The sequence below is a fragment of the Oncorhynchus mykiss genome, chromosome 10 (assembly GCF_057628025.1).
Source record: "Oncorhynchus mykiss isolate SJ-2025 chromosome 10, ASM5762802v1, whole genome shotgun sequence".
In the NCBI taxonomy this organism is placed as follows: domain Eukaryota; kingdom Metazoa; phylum Chordata; class Actinopteri; order Salmoniformes; family Salmonidae; genus Oncorhynchus; species Oncorhynchus mykiss.
The window spans coordinates 3,440,001-3,455,000 of NC_143031.1; the positions used below are offsets into that span (position 1 = coordinate 3,440,001).

General features: G+C 49.5%; 1 protein-coding gene across 4 annotated transcripts in view; it reads left to right on the forward strand.

The window, feature by feature from the left end:
- The window catches only part of LOC118966680 (SMAD family member 9), a 35,820-nt gene that overhangs the window by 2,348 nt on the left and 18,472 nt on the right, over nt 1–15,000 (forward strand). For 2 of the 4 annotated variants that reach the window (XM_036989460.2, XM_036989461.2), the window contains exons 1-2: nt 3,786–4,608; nt 14,394–14,609. In XM_036989460.2, coding sequence (XP_036845355.2) covers nt 4,413–4,608; nt 14,394–14,609 — 412 coding nt within the window. In that variant the 5' untranslated portion in view covers nt 3,786–4,412. Of the gene's footprint in view, nt 1–3,785; nt 4,609–14,393; nt 14,610–15,000 lie in introns of those variants that run through there. The other 2 variants (XM_090188773.1, XM_090188774.1) reach the window with 1 other exon arrangement.

Here is a 15,000-nt window from a genome sequence, read left to right on the forward strand (position 1 = left end):
GTAACCAGGGGTTCTGAGGAGGAACGACGGTAACCAGGGGTTCTGAGGAGGAACGACAGTAACCAGGGGTTCTGAGGAACGACAGTAACCAGGTGTTCTGAGGAACGACAGTAAACAGTGGTTCTGATGATAAACAACAGGAACTAGGGGTTCTGAGGAGGAACAACAGGAACCAGGGGTTCTGAGGAGGAACAAACAGGAACCAGGTGTTCTGAGGAGGAACAACAGGAACCAGGGGTTCTGAGGAGGAACAACAGTAACCAGGGGTTCTGAGGAGGAACAACAGTAACCAGGGGTTCTGAGGAGGAACAACAGGAACCAGGGGTTCTTAGGAGGAACAACAGTAACCAGGGGTTCTGAGGAGGAACAACAGTAACCAGGGGTTCTGAGGAGGAACAACAGTAACCAGGGGTTCTGAGGAGGAACGACCGTAACCAGGGGTTCTGAGGAGGAACGACAGTAGCCAGGGGTTCTAAGGAAGAACAACAGTAACCAGGGGTTCTGAGGAGGAACAACAGTAGCAAGGGGTTCTGAGGAAGAACAACAGTAACCAGGGGTTCTAAGGAAGAACAACAGTAACCAGGGGTTCTGAGGAGGAACAACAGTAGCCAGGGGTTCTGAGGAAGAACAACAGTAGCCAGGGGTTCTGAGGAAGAACAACAGTAACCAGGGGTTCTGAGGAGGAACGACAGTAGCCAGGGGTTCTGAGGAAGAACAACAGTAACCAGGGGTTCTGAGGAGGAACAACAAGAACCAGGGGTTCTGAGGAAGAATGACAGGAACCAGGGGTTCTGAGGAGGAACGACAGGAACCAAGGGTTCTGAGGAGGAACGACAGTAGCCAGGGGTTCTGAGGAGGAACGACAGTAACCAGGGGTTCTGAGGAGGAACGAAAGTAACCAGGGGTTCTGAGGGGGAATGACAGTAATCAGGGGTTCTGAGGAGGAACAACGGGAACCAGGGGTTCTGAGGAGGAACGACAGTAACCAGGGGTTCTGAGGAAGAACAGTAACCAGGGGTTCTGAGGAAGAACGACAGTAGCCAGGGGTTCTGAGGAGGAATGACAGTATCCAGTGGTTCTGAGGAGGAATGACAGTAACCAGGGGTTCTGAGGAGGAATGAGAGTAGCCAGGGGTTCTGAGGAGGAATGACAGTAGCCAGGGGTTCTGAGGAGGAACGACAGTAGCCAGTGGTTCTGAGGAGGAACGACAGTAACCAGGGGTTCTGAGGAGGAATGAGAGTAGCCAGGGGTTCTGAGGAGGAATGACAGTAGCCAGGGGTTCTGAGGAGGAACGACAGTAACCAGGGGTTCTGAGGATGAACAGGAACCAGGGGTTCTGAGGAAGAACAGGAACCAGGGGTTCTGAGGAGGATTGACAGGAACCAGGGGTTCTGAGGAGGAACGACAGGAACCAGGGTTTCTGAGGAAGAACAGGAACCAGGGGTTCTGAGGAGGATTGACAGGAACCAGGGGTTCTGAGGAGGAACGACAGGAACCAGGGGTTCTGAGGAGGAACGACAGGAACCAGGGGTTCTGAGGAGGAATGACAGGAACCAGGGGTTCTGAGGAGGAACGACAGGAACCAGGGGTTCTGAGGAGGAATGACAGGAACCAGGGGTTCTGAGGAGGAATGACAGTAGCCAGGGGTTCTGAGGAAGAACGACAGTAGCCAGGGGTTCTGAGGAAGAACGACAGTAGCCAGGGGTTCTGAGGAGGAATGACAGTAACCAGGGGTTCTGAGGAAGAACGACAGTAACCAGGGGTTCTGAGGAAGAACGACAGTAGCCAGGGGTTCTGAGGAAGAACAACAGGAACCAGGGGTTCTGAGGAGGAATGACAGTAGCCAGGGGTTCTGAGGAGGAACGACAGTAACCAGGGGTTCTGAGGAAGAAGCCACAATACTCCCTTTTACAAGACCACATAAACTACCTAACTGCTGGACAACTATGTGTTGGCTACATTAGACTGTTTGACAATGGAATAAAGAGCCCTCAGTTGTTGTATGTAGGAGAAAAGGAGAAGGAGAGATATGAGATAGAGGGGGAGGGAGTAGAAGACAATATCGGAGTCCTCCTCCCATCAAGAATAGTGCAGTAGCTGAGTGGCACATTATGTTTTGTAGCAAAACCTTGCTGGACGTTAACCAGCCTGACGAAAACAGACAGAGAGAGAAGGGGAGGGGGGAGAGAGATGAGAGGGGGGAGAGAGAGAGGAGAGGGGGGAGAGAGAGAGGAGAGGGGGGAGAGAGAGGGGGAGGGGAGAGAGAGAGAAATAGGGAGTCCTGGGAAAGAAAGAGGAATATAGGTTGGGTTACTGTAAACCAACTGCTGATATACAATTGACCGTATTAATCAATTTGACTGATCTGATATATAATCCCTACAGTCCCCATAGACTTGATGACTGATTTGATATATAATCCCCACAGTCCCCATAGAGTTGATGACTGATTTGATATATAATCCCTACAGTCCCCATAGACTTGATGACTGATTTGATATATAATCCCTACAGTCCCCATAGACTTGATGACTGATTTTATATATAATCCCTACAGACCCCATAGACTTGATGACTGATTTGATATATAATCCCTACAGTCCCCATAGACTTGATGACTGATTTTATATATAATCCCTACAGTCCCCATAGACTTGATGACTGATTTGATATATAATCCCCACAGTCCCCATAGAGTTGATGACTGATTTGATATATAATCCCTACAGTCCCCATAGACTTGATGACTGATTTGATATATAATCCCTACAGTCCCCATAGACTTGATGACTGATTTTATATATAATCCCTACAGTCCCCATAGACTTGATGACTGATTTGATATATAATCCCTACAGTCCCCATAGAGTTGATGACTGATTTGATATATAATCCCTACAGTCCCCATAGACTTGATGACTGATTTGATATATAATCCCTACAGTCCCCATAGACTTGATGACTGATTTGATATATAATCCCTACAGTCCCCATAGACTTGATGACTGATTTGATATATAATCCCTACAGTCCCCATAGACTTGATGACTGATTTGATATATAATCCCTACAGTCCCCATAGACTTGATGACTGATTTGATATATAATCCCTACAGTCCCCATAGACTTGATGACTGATTTGATATATAATCCCTACAGTCCCCATAGACTTGATGACTGATTTGATATATAATCCCTACAGTCCCCATAGAGTTGATGACTGATTTGATATATAATCCCTACAGTCCCCATAGACTTGATGACTGATTTGATATATAATCCCTACAGCCCCCATAGACTTGATTCATTATCCCAGCCCTAATTATCTCCTAACAAAATCAATCTTGAATGTGTGTCAAATTAGCACCTAACTCTGTCCCTTTCTTCTCTGGCTAGATGTCTGAAACCCGACCGGGACTTCTGACTGTGTGAGGAATAACATTCATTTACAGGAGGATACCATTCTGACCAGACCAGGAGACAGACAGAAAGAAGGAGAGAGAGAGATATAGCCCTTGAATTGAATTGAATTGAATTGAGAGAGAGAAGAAACTGAAAGAGAGAGAAGAAGAAACAAAAAGAGAGAGAGAGAGAGAGAGAGAGAGAAGAAGAAAGAAAGAGAGAGAGAGAGAGAGAAGAAAAATAAGATATTTGGGATGGTGGCAGCGTTCCAACATTCCCACCTCCGTTCCAGACGTTCCTCCCTACTCCTTTTCTCTTTGGGAAGCACAAACGGAACCAAATAACCCGAACTTCCCTCACTCCTCTACCTGCGTGGAAGTTAATCCATCCCATTCCCTCCATCCCCTTCTCCCCCCTCTCTCACCTCCGTCCATCCCATTCCCTCTATCCCCTTCTTCCCCCCTCTCTCACCTCCGTCCATCCCATTCCCACTATCCCCTTCTTCCCCCCTCTCTCACCTCCGTCCATCCCATTCCCACTATCCCCTTCTTCCCCCCTCTCTCACCTCCATCCATCCCATTCCCTCCATCCCCTTCTTCCCCCCTCTCTCACCTCCATCCATCCCATTCCCACTATCCCCTTCTTCCCCCCTCTCTCACCTCCGTCCATCCCATTCCCTCTATCCCCTTCTCCCCCCTCCCTCACCTCCGTCCATCCCATTCCCTCTATCCCCTTCTCCCCCCCTCTCTCACCTCCGTCCATCCCATTCCCACTATCCCCTTCTTCCCCCCTCTCTCACCTCCGTCCATCCCATTCCCTCTATCCCCTTCTCCCCCCTCTCTCACCTCCGTCCATCCCATTCCCACTATCCCCTTCTTTCCCCCTCTCTCACCTCCGTCCATCCCATTCCCACTATCCCCTTCTTCCCCCCTCTCTCACCTCCATCCATCCCATTCCCACTATCCCCTTCTCCCCCCTCTCTCACCTCCGTCCATCCCATTCCCTCCATTATGCACTCGTCCACCTCCATTACGTCCCTCTTCTCCTTCACCAGTCCAGCGGTGAAGAGGCTGCTGGGATGGAAACAGGGCGATGAAGAGGAGAAGTGGGCGGAGAAGGCTGTGGACTCCCTGGTGAAGAAAGTAAAGAAGAAGAAAGGAGCGATGGAGGAGCTGGAGAGAGCTCTCAGTTGCCCCGGAAAACCCAGTGAGGGGCTGTGTGTGTGTGGTGTGGTGTGGTGTGGTTTGTGGGGTGTGTGGTGTGTGTGTGGTGTGTGGTGTGTGTGGTGTGGTTTGTGTATGTGTGTTCGTGTGTGTGTGTGTGGTGTGGTGTGGGGTGTGTGGTGTGTGTGTGGTGTGGTGTGTATGTGTGGTGTTGTGTGTGTGTATGTGTGGTGTTGTGTGTGTGTGTATGTGTGGTGTTGTGTGTGTGTATGTGTGGTGTTGTGTGTGTGTGTGTGTGTGTTCGTGTGTGTGTGTGTGGTGTGTGGTGTGGGGTGTGTGGTGTGTGTGTGGTGTGGTGTGTGTGGTGTGGTTTGTGTGTGTGTATGTGTGGTGTGGTGTGTATGTGTGTGTGTGTGTTCATGTGTGTGTATGTGTGGTGTTGTGTGTGTGTGTGTATGTGTGGTGTTGTGTGTGTGTTCATGTGTGTGTATGTGTGGTGTTGTGTGTGTGTGTATGTGTGGTGTGGTGTGTATGTGTGGTGTTGTGTGTGTGTATGTGTGGTGTTGTGTGTGTGTATGTGTGGTGTGGTGAGGATGTGTGGTGTTGTGTGTGTGTGTGTATGTGTGGTGTTGTGTGTGTGTATGTGTGGTGTTGTGTGTGTGTGTGTGTGTGTTCGTGTGTGTGTGTGTGGTGTGGGGTGTGTGGTGTGTGTGTGGTGTGGTGTGTGTGGTGTGGTTTGTGTGTGTGTGTGTGTGTATGTGTGGTGTGGTGTGTATGTGTGTGTGTGTGTTCATGTGTGTGTATGTGTGGTGTTGTGTGTGTGTGTATGTGTGGTGTTGTGTGTGTGTTCATGTGTGTGTATGTGTGGTGTTGTGTGTGTGTATGTGTGGTGTGGTGTGTATGTGTGGTGTTGTGTGTGTGTATGTGTGGTGTTGTGTGTGTGTATGTGTGGTGTGGTGAGGATGTGTGGTGTTGTGTGTGTGTATGTGTGGTGTTGTGTGTGTGTATGTGTGGTGTTGTGTGTGTGTGTGTGGTGTGGTGTGTATGTGTGTTCATGTGTGTGTATGTGTGGTGTGGTGTGTATGTGTGTTCATGTGTGTGTATGTGTGGTGTGGTGTGTGTTATTCTCTGTCCTTTCGTAGATCTGGATTTAAATATCATTGTGAGGAGAAAATAGTTAAAGCCGGAACACAATCGGAGCCTGTTCCTGTTCCTGTTCCTGTTCCACTCTCGATGACGCTGTGACCGTGTTAGTGGAGGTCATTCAGAGAAACACTGCAGATATCAGCTGTGACCGTGTTAGTGGAGGTCATTCAGGGAAACACTGCAGATATCAGCTGTGACCGTGTTAGTGGAGGTCATTCAGGGAAACACTGCATATATCAGCTGTGACCGTGTTAGTGGAGGTCATTCAGGGAAACTGCAGATATCAGCTGTGACCGTGTTAGTGGAGGTCATTCAGGGAAACACTGCAGATATCAGCTGTGACCGTGTTAGTGGAGGTCATTCAGGGAAACACTGCATATATCAGCTGTGACCGTGTTAGTGGAGGTCATTCAGGGAAACACTGCAGATATCAGCTGTGACAGTGTTAGTGGAGGTCATTCAGGGAAACACTGCAGATATCAGCTGTGACCGTGTTAGTGGAGGTCATTCAGGGAAACACTGCAGATATCAGCTGTGACCGTGTTAGTGGAGGTAATTCAGGGAAACACTGCAGATATCAGCTGTGACCGTGTTAGTGGAGGTCATTCAGGGAAACACTGCAGATATCAGCTGTGACCGTGTTAGTGGAGGTCATTCAGAGAAACACTGCAGATATCAGCTGTGACCGTGTTAGTGGAGGTCATTCAGGGAAACACTGCAGATATCAGCTGTGCCCGTGTTAGTGGAGGTCATTCAGGGAAACACTGCAGATATCATCTGTGTCCGTGTTAGTGGAGGTAATTCAGGGAAACACTGCAGATATCAGCTGTGACTGTGTTAGTGGAGGTCATTCAGGGAAACACTGCAGATATCAGCTGTGACCGTGGTAGTGGAGGTCATTCAGGGAAACACTGCAGATATCAGCTGTGACAGTGTTAGTGGAGGTCATTCAGGGAAACACTGCAGATATCAGCTGTGACCGTGTTAGTGGAGGTCATTCAGGGAAACACTGCAGATATCAGCTGTGACCGTGTTAGTGGAGGTCATTCAGGGAAACACTGCAGATATCAGCTGTGACCGTGGTAGTGGAGGTCATTCAGAGAAACACTGCAGATATCAGCTGTGACCGTGTTAGTGGAGGTCATTCAGGGAAACACTGCAGATATCAGCTGTGACCGTGTTAGTGGAGGTCATTCAGGGAAACACTGCAGATATCAGCTGTGACAGTGTTAGCGGAGGTCATTCAGGGAAACACTGCAGATATCAGCTGTGACCGTGTTAGTGGAGGTCATTCAGGGAAACACTGCAGATATCAGCTGTGACCGTGTTAGTGGAGGTCATTCAGGGAAACACTGCAGATATCAGCTGTGACCGTGGTAGTGGAGGTCATTCAGGGAAACACTGCAGATATCAGCTGTGACCGTGTTAGTGGAGGTCATTCAGGGAAACACTGCAGATATCAGCTGTGACCGTGTTAGTGAAGGTCATTCAGGGAAACACTGCAGATATCAGCTGTGACCGTGTTAGTGGAGTTCATTCAGGGAAACACTGCAGATATCAGCTGTAACCGTGTTAGTGGAGGTCATTCAGAGAAACACTGCAGATATCATCTGTGTCCGTGTTAGTGGAGGTCATTCAGGGAAACACTGCAGATATCAGCTGTGACCGTGTTAGTGGAGGTCATTCAGGGAAACACTGCAGATATCAGCTGTGTTAGTGGAGGTCATTCAGGGAAACACTGCAGATATCAGCTGTGACCGTGTTAGTGGAGGTCATTCAGGGAAACACTGCAGATATCAGCTGTGACCGTGTTAGTGGAGGTCATTCAGGGAAACACTGCAGATATCAGCTGTGACCGTGTTAGTGGAGGTCATTCAGGGAAACACTGCAGATATCAGCTGTGTTAGTGGAGGTCATTCAGGGAAACACTGCAGATATCAGCTGTGACCGTGTTAGTGGAGGTCATTCAGGGAAACACTGCAGATATCAGCTGTGACCGTGTTAGTGGAGGTCATTCAGAGAAACACTGCAGATATCAGCTGTGACCGTGTTAGTGGAGGTCATTCAGGGAAACACTGCAGATATCAGCTGTGCCCGTGTTAGTGGAGGTCATTCAGGGAAACACTGCAGATATCATCTGTGTCCGTGTTAGTGGAGGTAATTCAGGGAAACACTGCAGATATCAGCTGTGACTGTGTTAGTGGAGGTCATTCAGGGAAACACTGCAGATATCAGCTGTGACCGTGGTAGTGGAGGTCATTCAGGGAAACACTGCAGATATCAGCTGTGACAGTGTTAGTGGAGGTCATTCAGGGAAACACTGCAGATATCAGCTGTGACCGTGTTAGTGGAGGTCATTCAGGGAAACACTGCAGATATCAGCTGTGACCGTGTTAGTGGAGGTCATTCAGGGAAACACTGCAGATATCAGCTGTGACCGTGGTAGTGGAGGTCATTCAGAGAAACACTGCAGATATCAGCTGTGACCGTGTTAGTGGAGGTCATTCAGGGAAACACTGCAGATATCAGCTGTGACCGTGTTAGTGGAGGTCATTCAGGGAAACACTGCAGATATCAGCTGTGACAGTGTTAGCGGAGGTCATTCAGGGAAACACTGCAGATATCAGCTGTGACCGTGTTAGTGGAGGTCATTCAGGGAAACACTGCAGATATCAGCTGTGACCGTGTTAGTGGAGGTCATTCAGGGAAACACTGCAGATATCAGCTGTGACCGTGGTAGTGGAGGTCATTCAGGGAAACACTGCAGATATCAGCTGTGACCGTGTTAGTGGAGGTCATTCAGGGAAACACTGCAGATATCAGCTGTGACCGTGTTAGTGAAGGTCATTCAGGGAAACACTGCAGATATCAGCTGTGACCGTGTTAGTGGAGTTCATTCAGGGAAACACTGCAGATATCAGCTGTAACCGTGTTAGTGGAGGTCATTCAGAGAAACACTGCAGATATCATCTGTGTCCGTGTTAGTGGAGGTCATTCAGGGAAACACTGCAGATATCAGCTGTGACCGTGTTAGTGGAGGTCATTCAGGGAAACACTGCAGATATCAGCTGTGTTAGTGGAGGTCATTCAGGGAAACACTGCAGATATCAGCTGTGACCGTGTTAGTGGAGGTCATTCAGGGAAACACTGCAGATATCAGCTGTGACCGTGGTAGTGGAGGTCATTCAGGGAAACACTGCAGATATCAGCTGTGTTAGTGGAGGTCATTCAGGGAAACACTGCAGATATCAGCTGTGACCGTGTTAGTGGAGGTCATTCAGGGAAACACTGCAGATATCAGCTGTGACCTTGGTAGTGGAGGTCATTCAGGGAAACACTGCAGATATCAGCTGTGTTAGTGGAGGTCATTCAGGGAAACACTGCAGATATCAGCTGTGACCGTGTTAGTGGAGGTCATTCAGGGAACCACTGCAGATATCAGCTGTGACCGTGTTAGTGGAGGTCATTCAGGGAAACACTGCAGATATCAGCTGTGACCGTGTTATTTGAGGTCATTCAGGGAAACACTGCAGATATCAGCTGTGACCGTGTTAGTGGAGGTCATTCAGGGAAACACTGCAGATATCAGCTGTGACCGTGTTAGTGGAGGTCATTCAGGGAAACACTGCAGATATCAGCTGTGACCGTGTTAGTGGAGGTCATTCAGGGAAACACTGCAGATATCAGCTGTGTTAGTGGAGGTCATTCAGGGAAACACTGCAGATATCTGCTTTGACCGTGTTAGTGGAGGTCATTCAGAGAAACACTGCAGATATCAGCTGTGACCGTGTTAGTGGAGGTCATTCAGGGAAACACTGCAGATATCAGCTGTGACCGTGTTAGTGGAGGTCATTCAGGGAAACACTGCATATATCAGCTGTGACCGTGTTAGTGGAGGTCATTCAGGGAAACACTGCAGATATCAGCTGTGACAGTGTTAGTGGAGGTCATTCAGGGAAACACTGCAGATATCAGCTGTGACCGTGTTAGTGGAGGTCATTCAGGGAAACACTGCAGATATCAGCTGTGACCGTGTTAGTGGAGGTCATTCAGGGAAACACTGCAGATATCAGCTGTGACCGTGTTAGTGGAGGTAATTCAGGGAAACACTGCAGATATCAGCTGTGACCGTGTTAGTGGAGGTCATTCAGGGAAACACTGCAGATATCAGCTGTGACCGTGTTAGTGGAGGTCATTCAGGGAAACACTGCAGATATCAGCTGTGACAGTGTTAGTGGAGGTCATTCAGGGAAACGCTGCAGATATCAGCTGTGACCGTGTTAGTGGAGGTCATTCAGGGAAACACTGCAGATATCAGCTGTGACCGTGTTATTTGAGGTCATTCAGGGAAACACTGCAGATATCAGCTGTGACCGTGTTAGTGGAGGTCATTCAGGGAAACACTGCAGATATCAGCTGTGACCGTGTTAGTGGAGGTCATTCAGGGAAACACTGCAGATATCAGCTGTGACCGTGTTAGTGGAGGTCATTCAGGGAAACACTGCAGATATCAGCTGTGTTAGTGGAGGTCATTCAGGGAAACACTGCAGATATCTGCTTTGACCGTGTTAGTGGAGGTCATTCAGAGAAACACTGCAGATATCAGCTGTGACCGTGTTAGTGGAGGTCATTCAGGGAAACACTGCAGATATCAGCTGTGACCGTGTTAGTGGAGGTCATTCAGGGAAACACTGCATATATCAGCTGTGACCGTGTTAGTGGAGGTCATTCAGGGAAACACTGCAGATATCAGCTGTGACAGTGTTAGTGGAGGTCATTCAGGGAAACACTGCAGATATCAGCTGTGACCGTGTTAGTGGAGGTCATTCAGGGAAACACTGCAGATATCAGCTGTGACCGTGTTAGTGGAGGTCATTCAGGGAAACACTGCAGATATCAGCTGTGACCGTGTTAGTGGAGGTAATTCAGGGAAACACTGCAGATATCAGCTGTGACCGTGTTAGTGGAGGTCATTCAGGGAAACACTGCAGATATCAGCTGTGACAGTGTTAGTGGAGGTCATTCAGGGAAACACTGCAGATATCAGCTGTGACCGTGTTAGCTGAGGTCATTCAGGGAAACACTGCAGATATCAGCTGTGACCGTGTTAGTGGAGGTCATTCAGGGAAACACTGCAGATATCAGCTGTGCCCGTGTTAGTGGAGGTCATTCAGGGAAACACTGCAGATATCAGCTGTGACCGTGTTAGTGGAGGTCATTCAGGGAAACACTGCAGATATCATCTGTGTCCGTGTTAGTGGAGGTCATTCAAGGGAAACACCGCAGATATCAGCTGTGTTAGTGGAGGTCATTCAGCTCAATTGGAAATGACTGTTAAATGTCAAATTTGAAGTGTTTCTGTCCATCCAAACCCCCCCCCCCACCTCTATGTGTATCTGACTCCCTCTCTACCTCTCTCACTTCCTCCTCTATGTGTATCTGACCTCTCTCACTTCCTCCTCTATGTGTCTCTGACCCCCTCTCTACCTCTCTCACTTCCTCCTCTATGTGTATCCAACCTCTCTCACTTCCTCCTCTATGTGTATCCAACCTCTCTCACTTCCTCCTCTATGTGTATCTGACCCCCTCTCTACTTCTCTCACTTCCTCCTCTATGTGTCTCTGACCTCTCTCACTTCCTCCTCTATGTGTCTCTGACCCCCCTCTCTACCTCTTCCATCTCCTCTATGTGTATCTGACCCTCTCTCTACCTCCTCCATCTCCTCTATGTGTATCTGACCCTCTCTCTACCTCCTCCATCTCCTCTATGTGTCTCTGACTCCCCTCTCTACCTCCTCCATCTCCTCTATGTGTATCTGACCCCTCTCTACCTCTCTCACTTCCTCCTCTATGTGTATCTGACCCTCTCTCTACCTCCTCCATCTCCTCTATGTGTATCTGACCCTCTCTCTACCTCCTCCATCTCCTCTATGTGTATCTGACCTCCCTCTCTACCTCTCTCACTTCCTCCTCTATGTGTATCTGACACCCTCTCTACCTCTCTCACTTCCTCCTCTGTGTATCTGCCCTCTCTCTACCTCCTCCATCTCCTCTATGTGTATCTGACCCTCTCTCTACCTCCTCCATCTCCTCTATGTGTATCTGACCCTCTCTCTACCTCCTCCATCTCCTCTATGTGTCTCTGACCCTCTCTCTACCTCCTCCATCTCCTCTATGTGTATCTGACCCTCTCTCTACCTCCTCCATCTCCTCCTTGTGTATCTGACCCTCTCTCTACCTCCTCCATCTCCTCTATGTTCATCTGACCTCCCTCTCTACCTCCTCCATCTCCTCTATGTGTATCTGACCCCCTCTCTACCTCCTCCATCTCCTCTATGTGTATCTGACCCCCCTCTCTACCTCCTCCATCTCCTCTATGTGTATCTGACCCTCTCTCTACCTCCTCCATCTCCTCTATGTGTATCTGACCTCCCTCTCTACCTCCTCCATCTCCTCTGTGTCTCTGACCCTCTCTCTACCTCCTCCATCTCCTCTATGTGTATCTGACCCCCTCTCTACCTCCTCCATCTCCTCTGTGTCTCTGACCCCCTCTCTACCACCTCCATCTCCTCTATGTGTCTTTGACCCCCCTCTCTACCTCCTCCATCTCCTCTATATGTCTCTGACCCCTCTCTCTACCTCCTCCATCTCCTCTGTGTCTCTGACCCTCTCTCTACCTCCTCCATCTCCTCTGTGTCTCTGACCCTCTCTCTACCTCCTCCATCTCCTCTGTGTCTCTGACCCCCTCTCTACCTCCTCCATCTCCTCTATGTGTCTCTGAACCCCTCTCTACCTCCTCCATATCCTTTATGTGTCTCTGACCCACCTCTCTACCTCCTCCATCTCCTCTATGTGTATTTGACCCCCTCTCTACCTCCTCCATCTCCTCTATGTGTCTCTGACCCCCCTCTCTACCTCCTCCATCTCCTCTGTGTCTCTGACCCCCCTCTCTACCTCCTCCATCTCCCCTGTGTCTCTGACCCCCTCTCTACCTCTTCTTCCTCCTCTGTGTCTCTGCCCCCCCTCTCTACCTCCTCCATCTCCTCTATGTGTCTCTGACCCTCTCTCTACCTCCGCCATCTCCTCTGTGTCTCTGACCCCCCTCTCTACCTCTTCTTCCTCCTCTGTGTCTCTGCCCCCCTCTCTACCTCTTCTTCCTCCTCTGTGTCTCTGCCCCCCCCACTCTACCCCCTCCATCTCCCCTATGTGTCTCTGACCCCCTCTCTACCTCTTCTTCCTCCTCTGTGTCTCTGCCCCCCCTCTCTACCTCCTCCATCTCCTCTATGTGTCTCTGACCCCCACTCTACCTCCTCCATCTCCTCTATATGTCTCTGACCCCCTCTCTACCTCCTCCATCTCCTCTATGTGTCTCTGACCCCCCTCTCTACCTCCTCCATCTCCTCTATGTGTCTCTGACCCCCTCTCTACCTCTTCTTCCTCCTCTGTGTCTCTGGCCCCCCTCTCTACCTCCTCCATCTCCTCTATGTGTCTCTGACCCCCTCTCTACCTCCTCCATCTCCTCTATATGTCTCTGACCCCCTCTCTACCTCCTCCATCTCCTCTATATGTCTCTGACCCCCCTCTCTACCTCCTCCATCTCCTCTATGTGTATCTGACCTCCCTCTCTACCTCCTCCATCTCCTCTATGTGTCTCTGACCCTCTCTCTACCTCCTCCATCTCCTCTATGTGTATCTGACCTCCTTCTCTACCTCCTCCATCTCCTCTATATGTCTCTGACCCCGTCTCTACCTCCTCCATCTCCTCTGTGTCTCTGACCCTCTCTCTACCTCCTCCATCTCCTCTCTGTGTTTCTGACCCCTCTTTCTACCTCCTCCATCTCCTCTATGTGTCTCTGACCCCCTCTCTACCTCCTCCATCTCCTCTATGTGTCTCTGAACCCCTCTCTACCTCTTCCATCTCCTCTATGTGTATCTGACCCCCTCTCTACCTCCTCCATCTCCTCTATGTTTTTCTGACCCCCCTCTCTACCTCCTCCATCTCCTCTGTGTCTCTGACCCCCCTCTCTACCTCCTCCATCTCCCCTATGTGTCTCTGACCCCCTCTCTACCTCTTCTTCCTCCTCTGTGTCTCTGCCCCCCTCTCTACCTCCTCCATCTCCTCTGTGTCTCTGACCCCCTCTCTACCTCCTCCATCTCCTCTATATGTCTCTGACCCCCTCTCTACCTCCTCCATCTCCTCTATATGTCTCTGACCCCCCTCTCTACCTCCTCCATCTCCTTTATGTGTCTCTGAACCCCTCTCTACCTCCTCCATCTCCTCTATATGTCTCTGACTCCCTCTCTACCTCCTCCATCTCCTCTATGTGTATCTGACCCTCTCTCTACCTCCTCCATCTCCTCTATTTGTCTCTGACCCCCCTCTCTACCTCCTCCATCTCCTCTATGTGTATCTGACCCCCCTCTCTACCTCCTCCATCTCCTCCTTGTGTCTCTGACCCCCCTCTCTTCCTCCTCCATCTCCTCTATGTGTATCTGACCTCCCTCTCTACCTCCTCCATCTCCTCTATGTGTATCTGACCCTCTCTCTACCTCCTCCATCTCCTCTATATGTCTCTGACCCCCTCTCTACCTCCTCCATCTCTTCTATATGTCTCTGACCCCCCTCTCTACCTCCTCCATCTCCTTTATGTGTCTCTGAACCCCTCTCTACCTCTTCCACCAGGTAAGTGTGTGACGATCCCTCGGTCTCTGGACGGTCGTCTCCAGGTATCCCATCGTAAAGGTCTCCCCCACGTCATCTACTGCAGAGTGTGGAGGTGGCCTGACCTACAGTCTCATCATGAACTCAAGGCCTTGGAGTGCTGCCAATTCGCCTTCGGATCCAAACAGAAAGACATCTGTATCAACCCCTACCACTACAGACGGGTAGAGACACCAGGTATGTAACTATAGTAACCCCTACAGACACCAGGTATGTAACTATAGTAACTCCTACAGACACCAGGTATGTAACTATAGTAAACCCTACAGACAGGTACAGACACCAGGTATGTCACTATAGTAAACCCTACAGACAGGTACAGACACCAGGTATGTAACTATAGTAATCACTACAGACACCAGGTATGTAACTATAGTAACCACTACAGACACCAGGTATGTAACTATAGTAAACCTTACAGACAGGTACAGACACCAGGTATGTAACTATAGTAACCCCTACAGACAGGTACAGACACCAGGTATGTAACTATAATAACCCCTACAGACACCAGGTATGTAACTATAGTAACCCCTACAGACACCAGGTATGTAACTATAGTAACCCC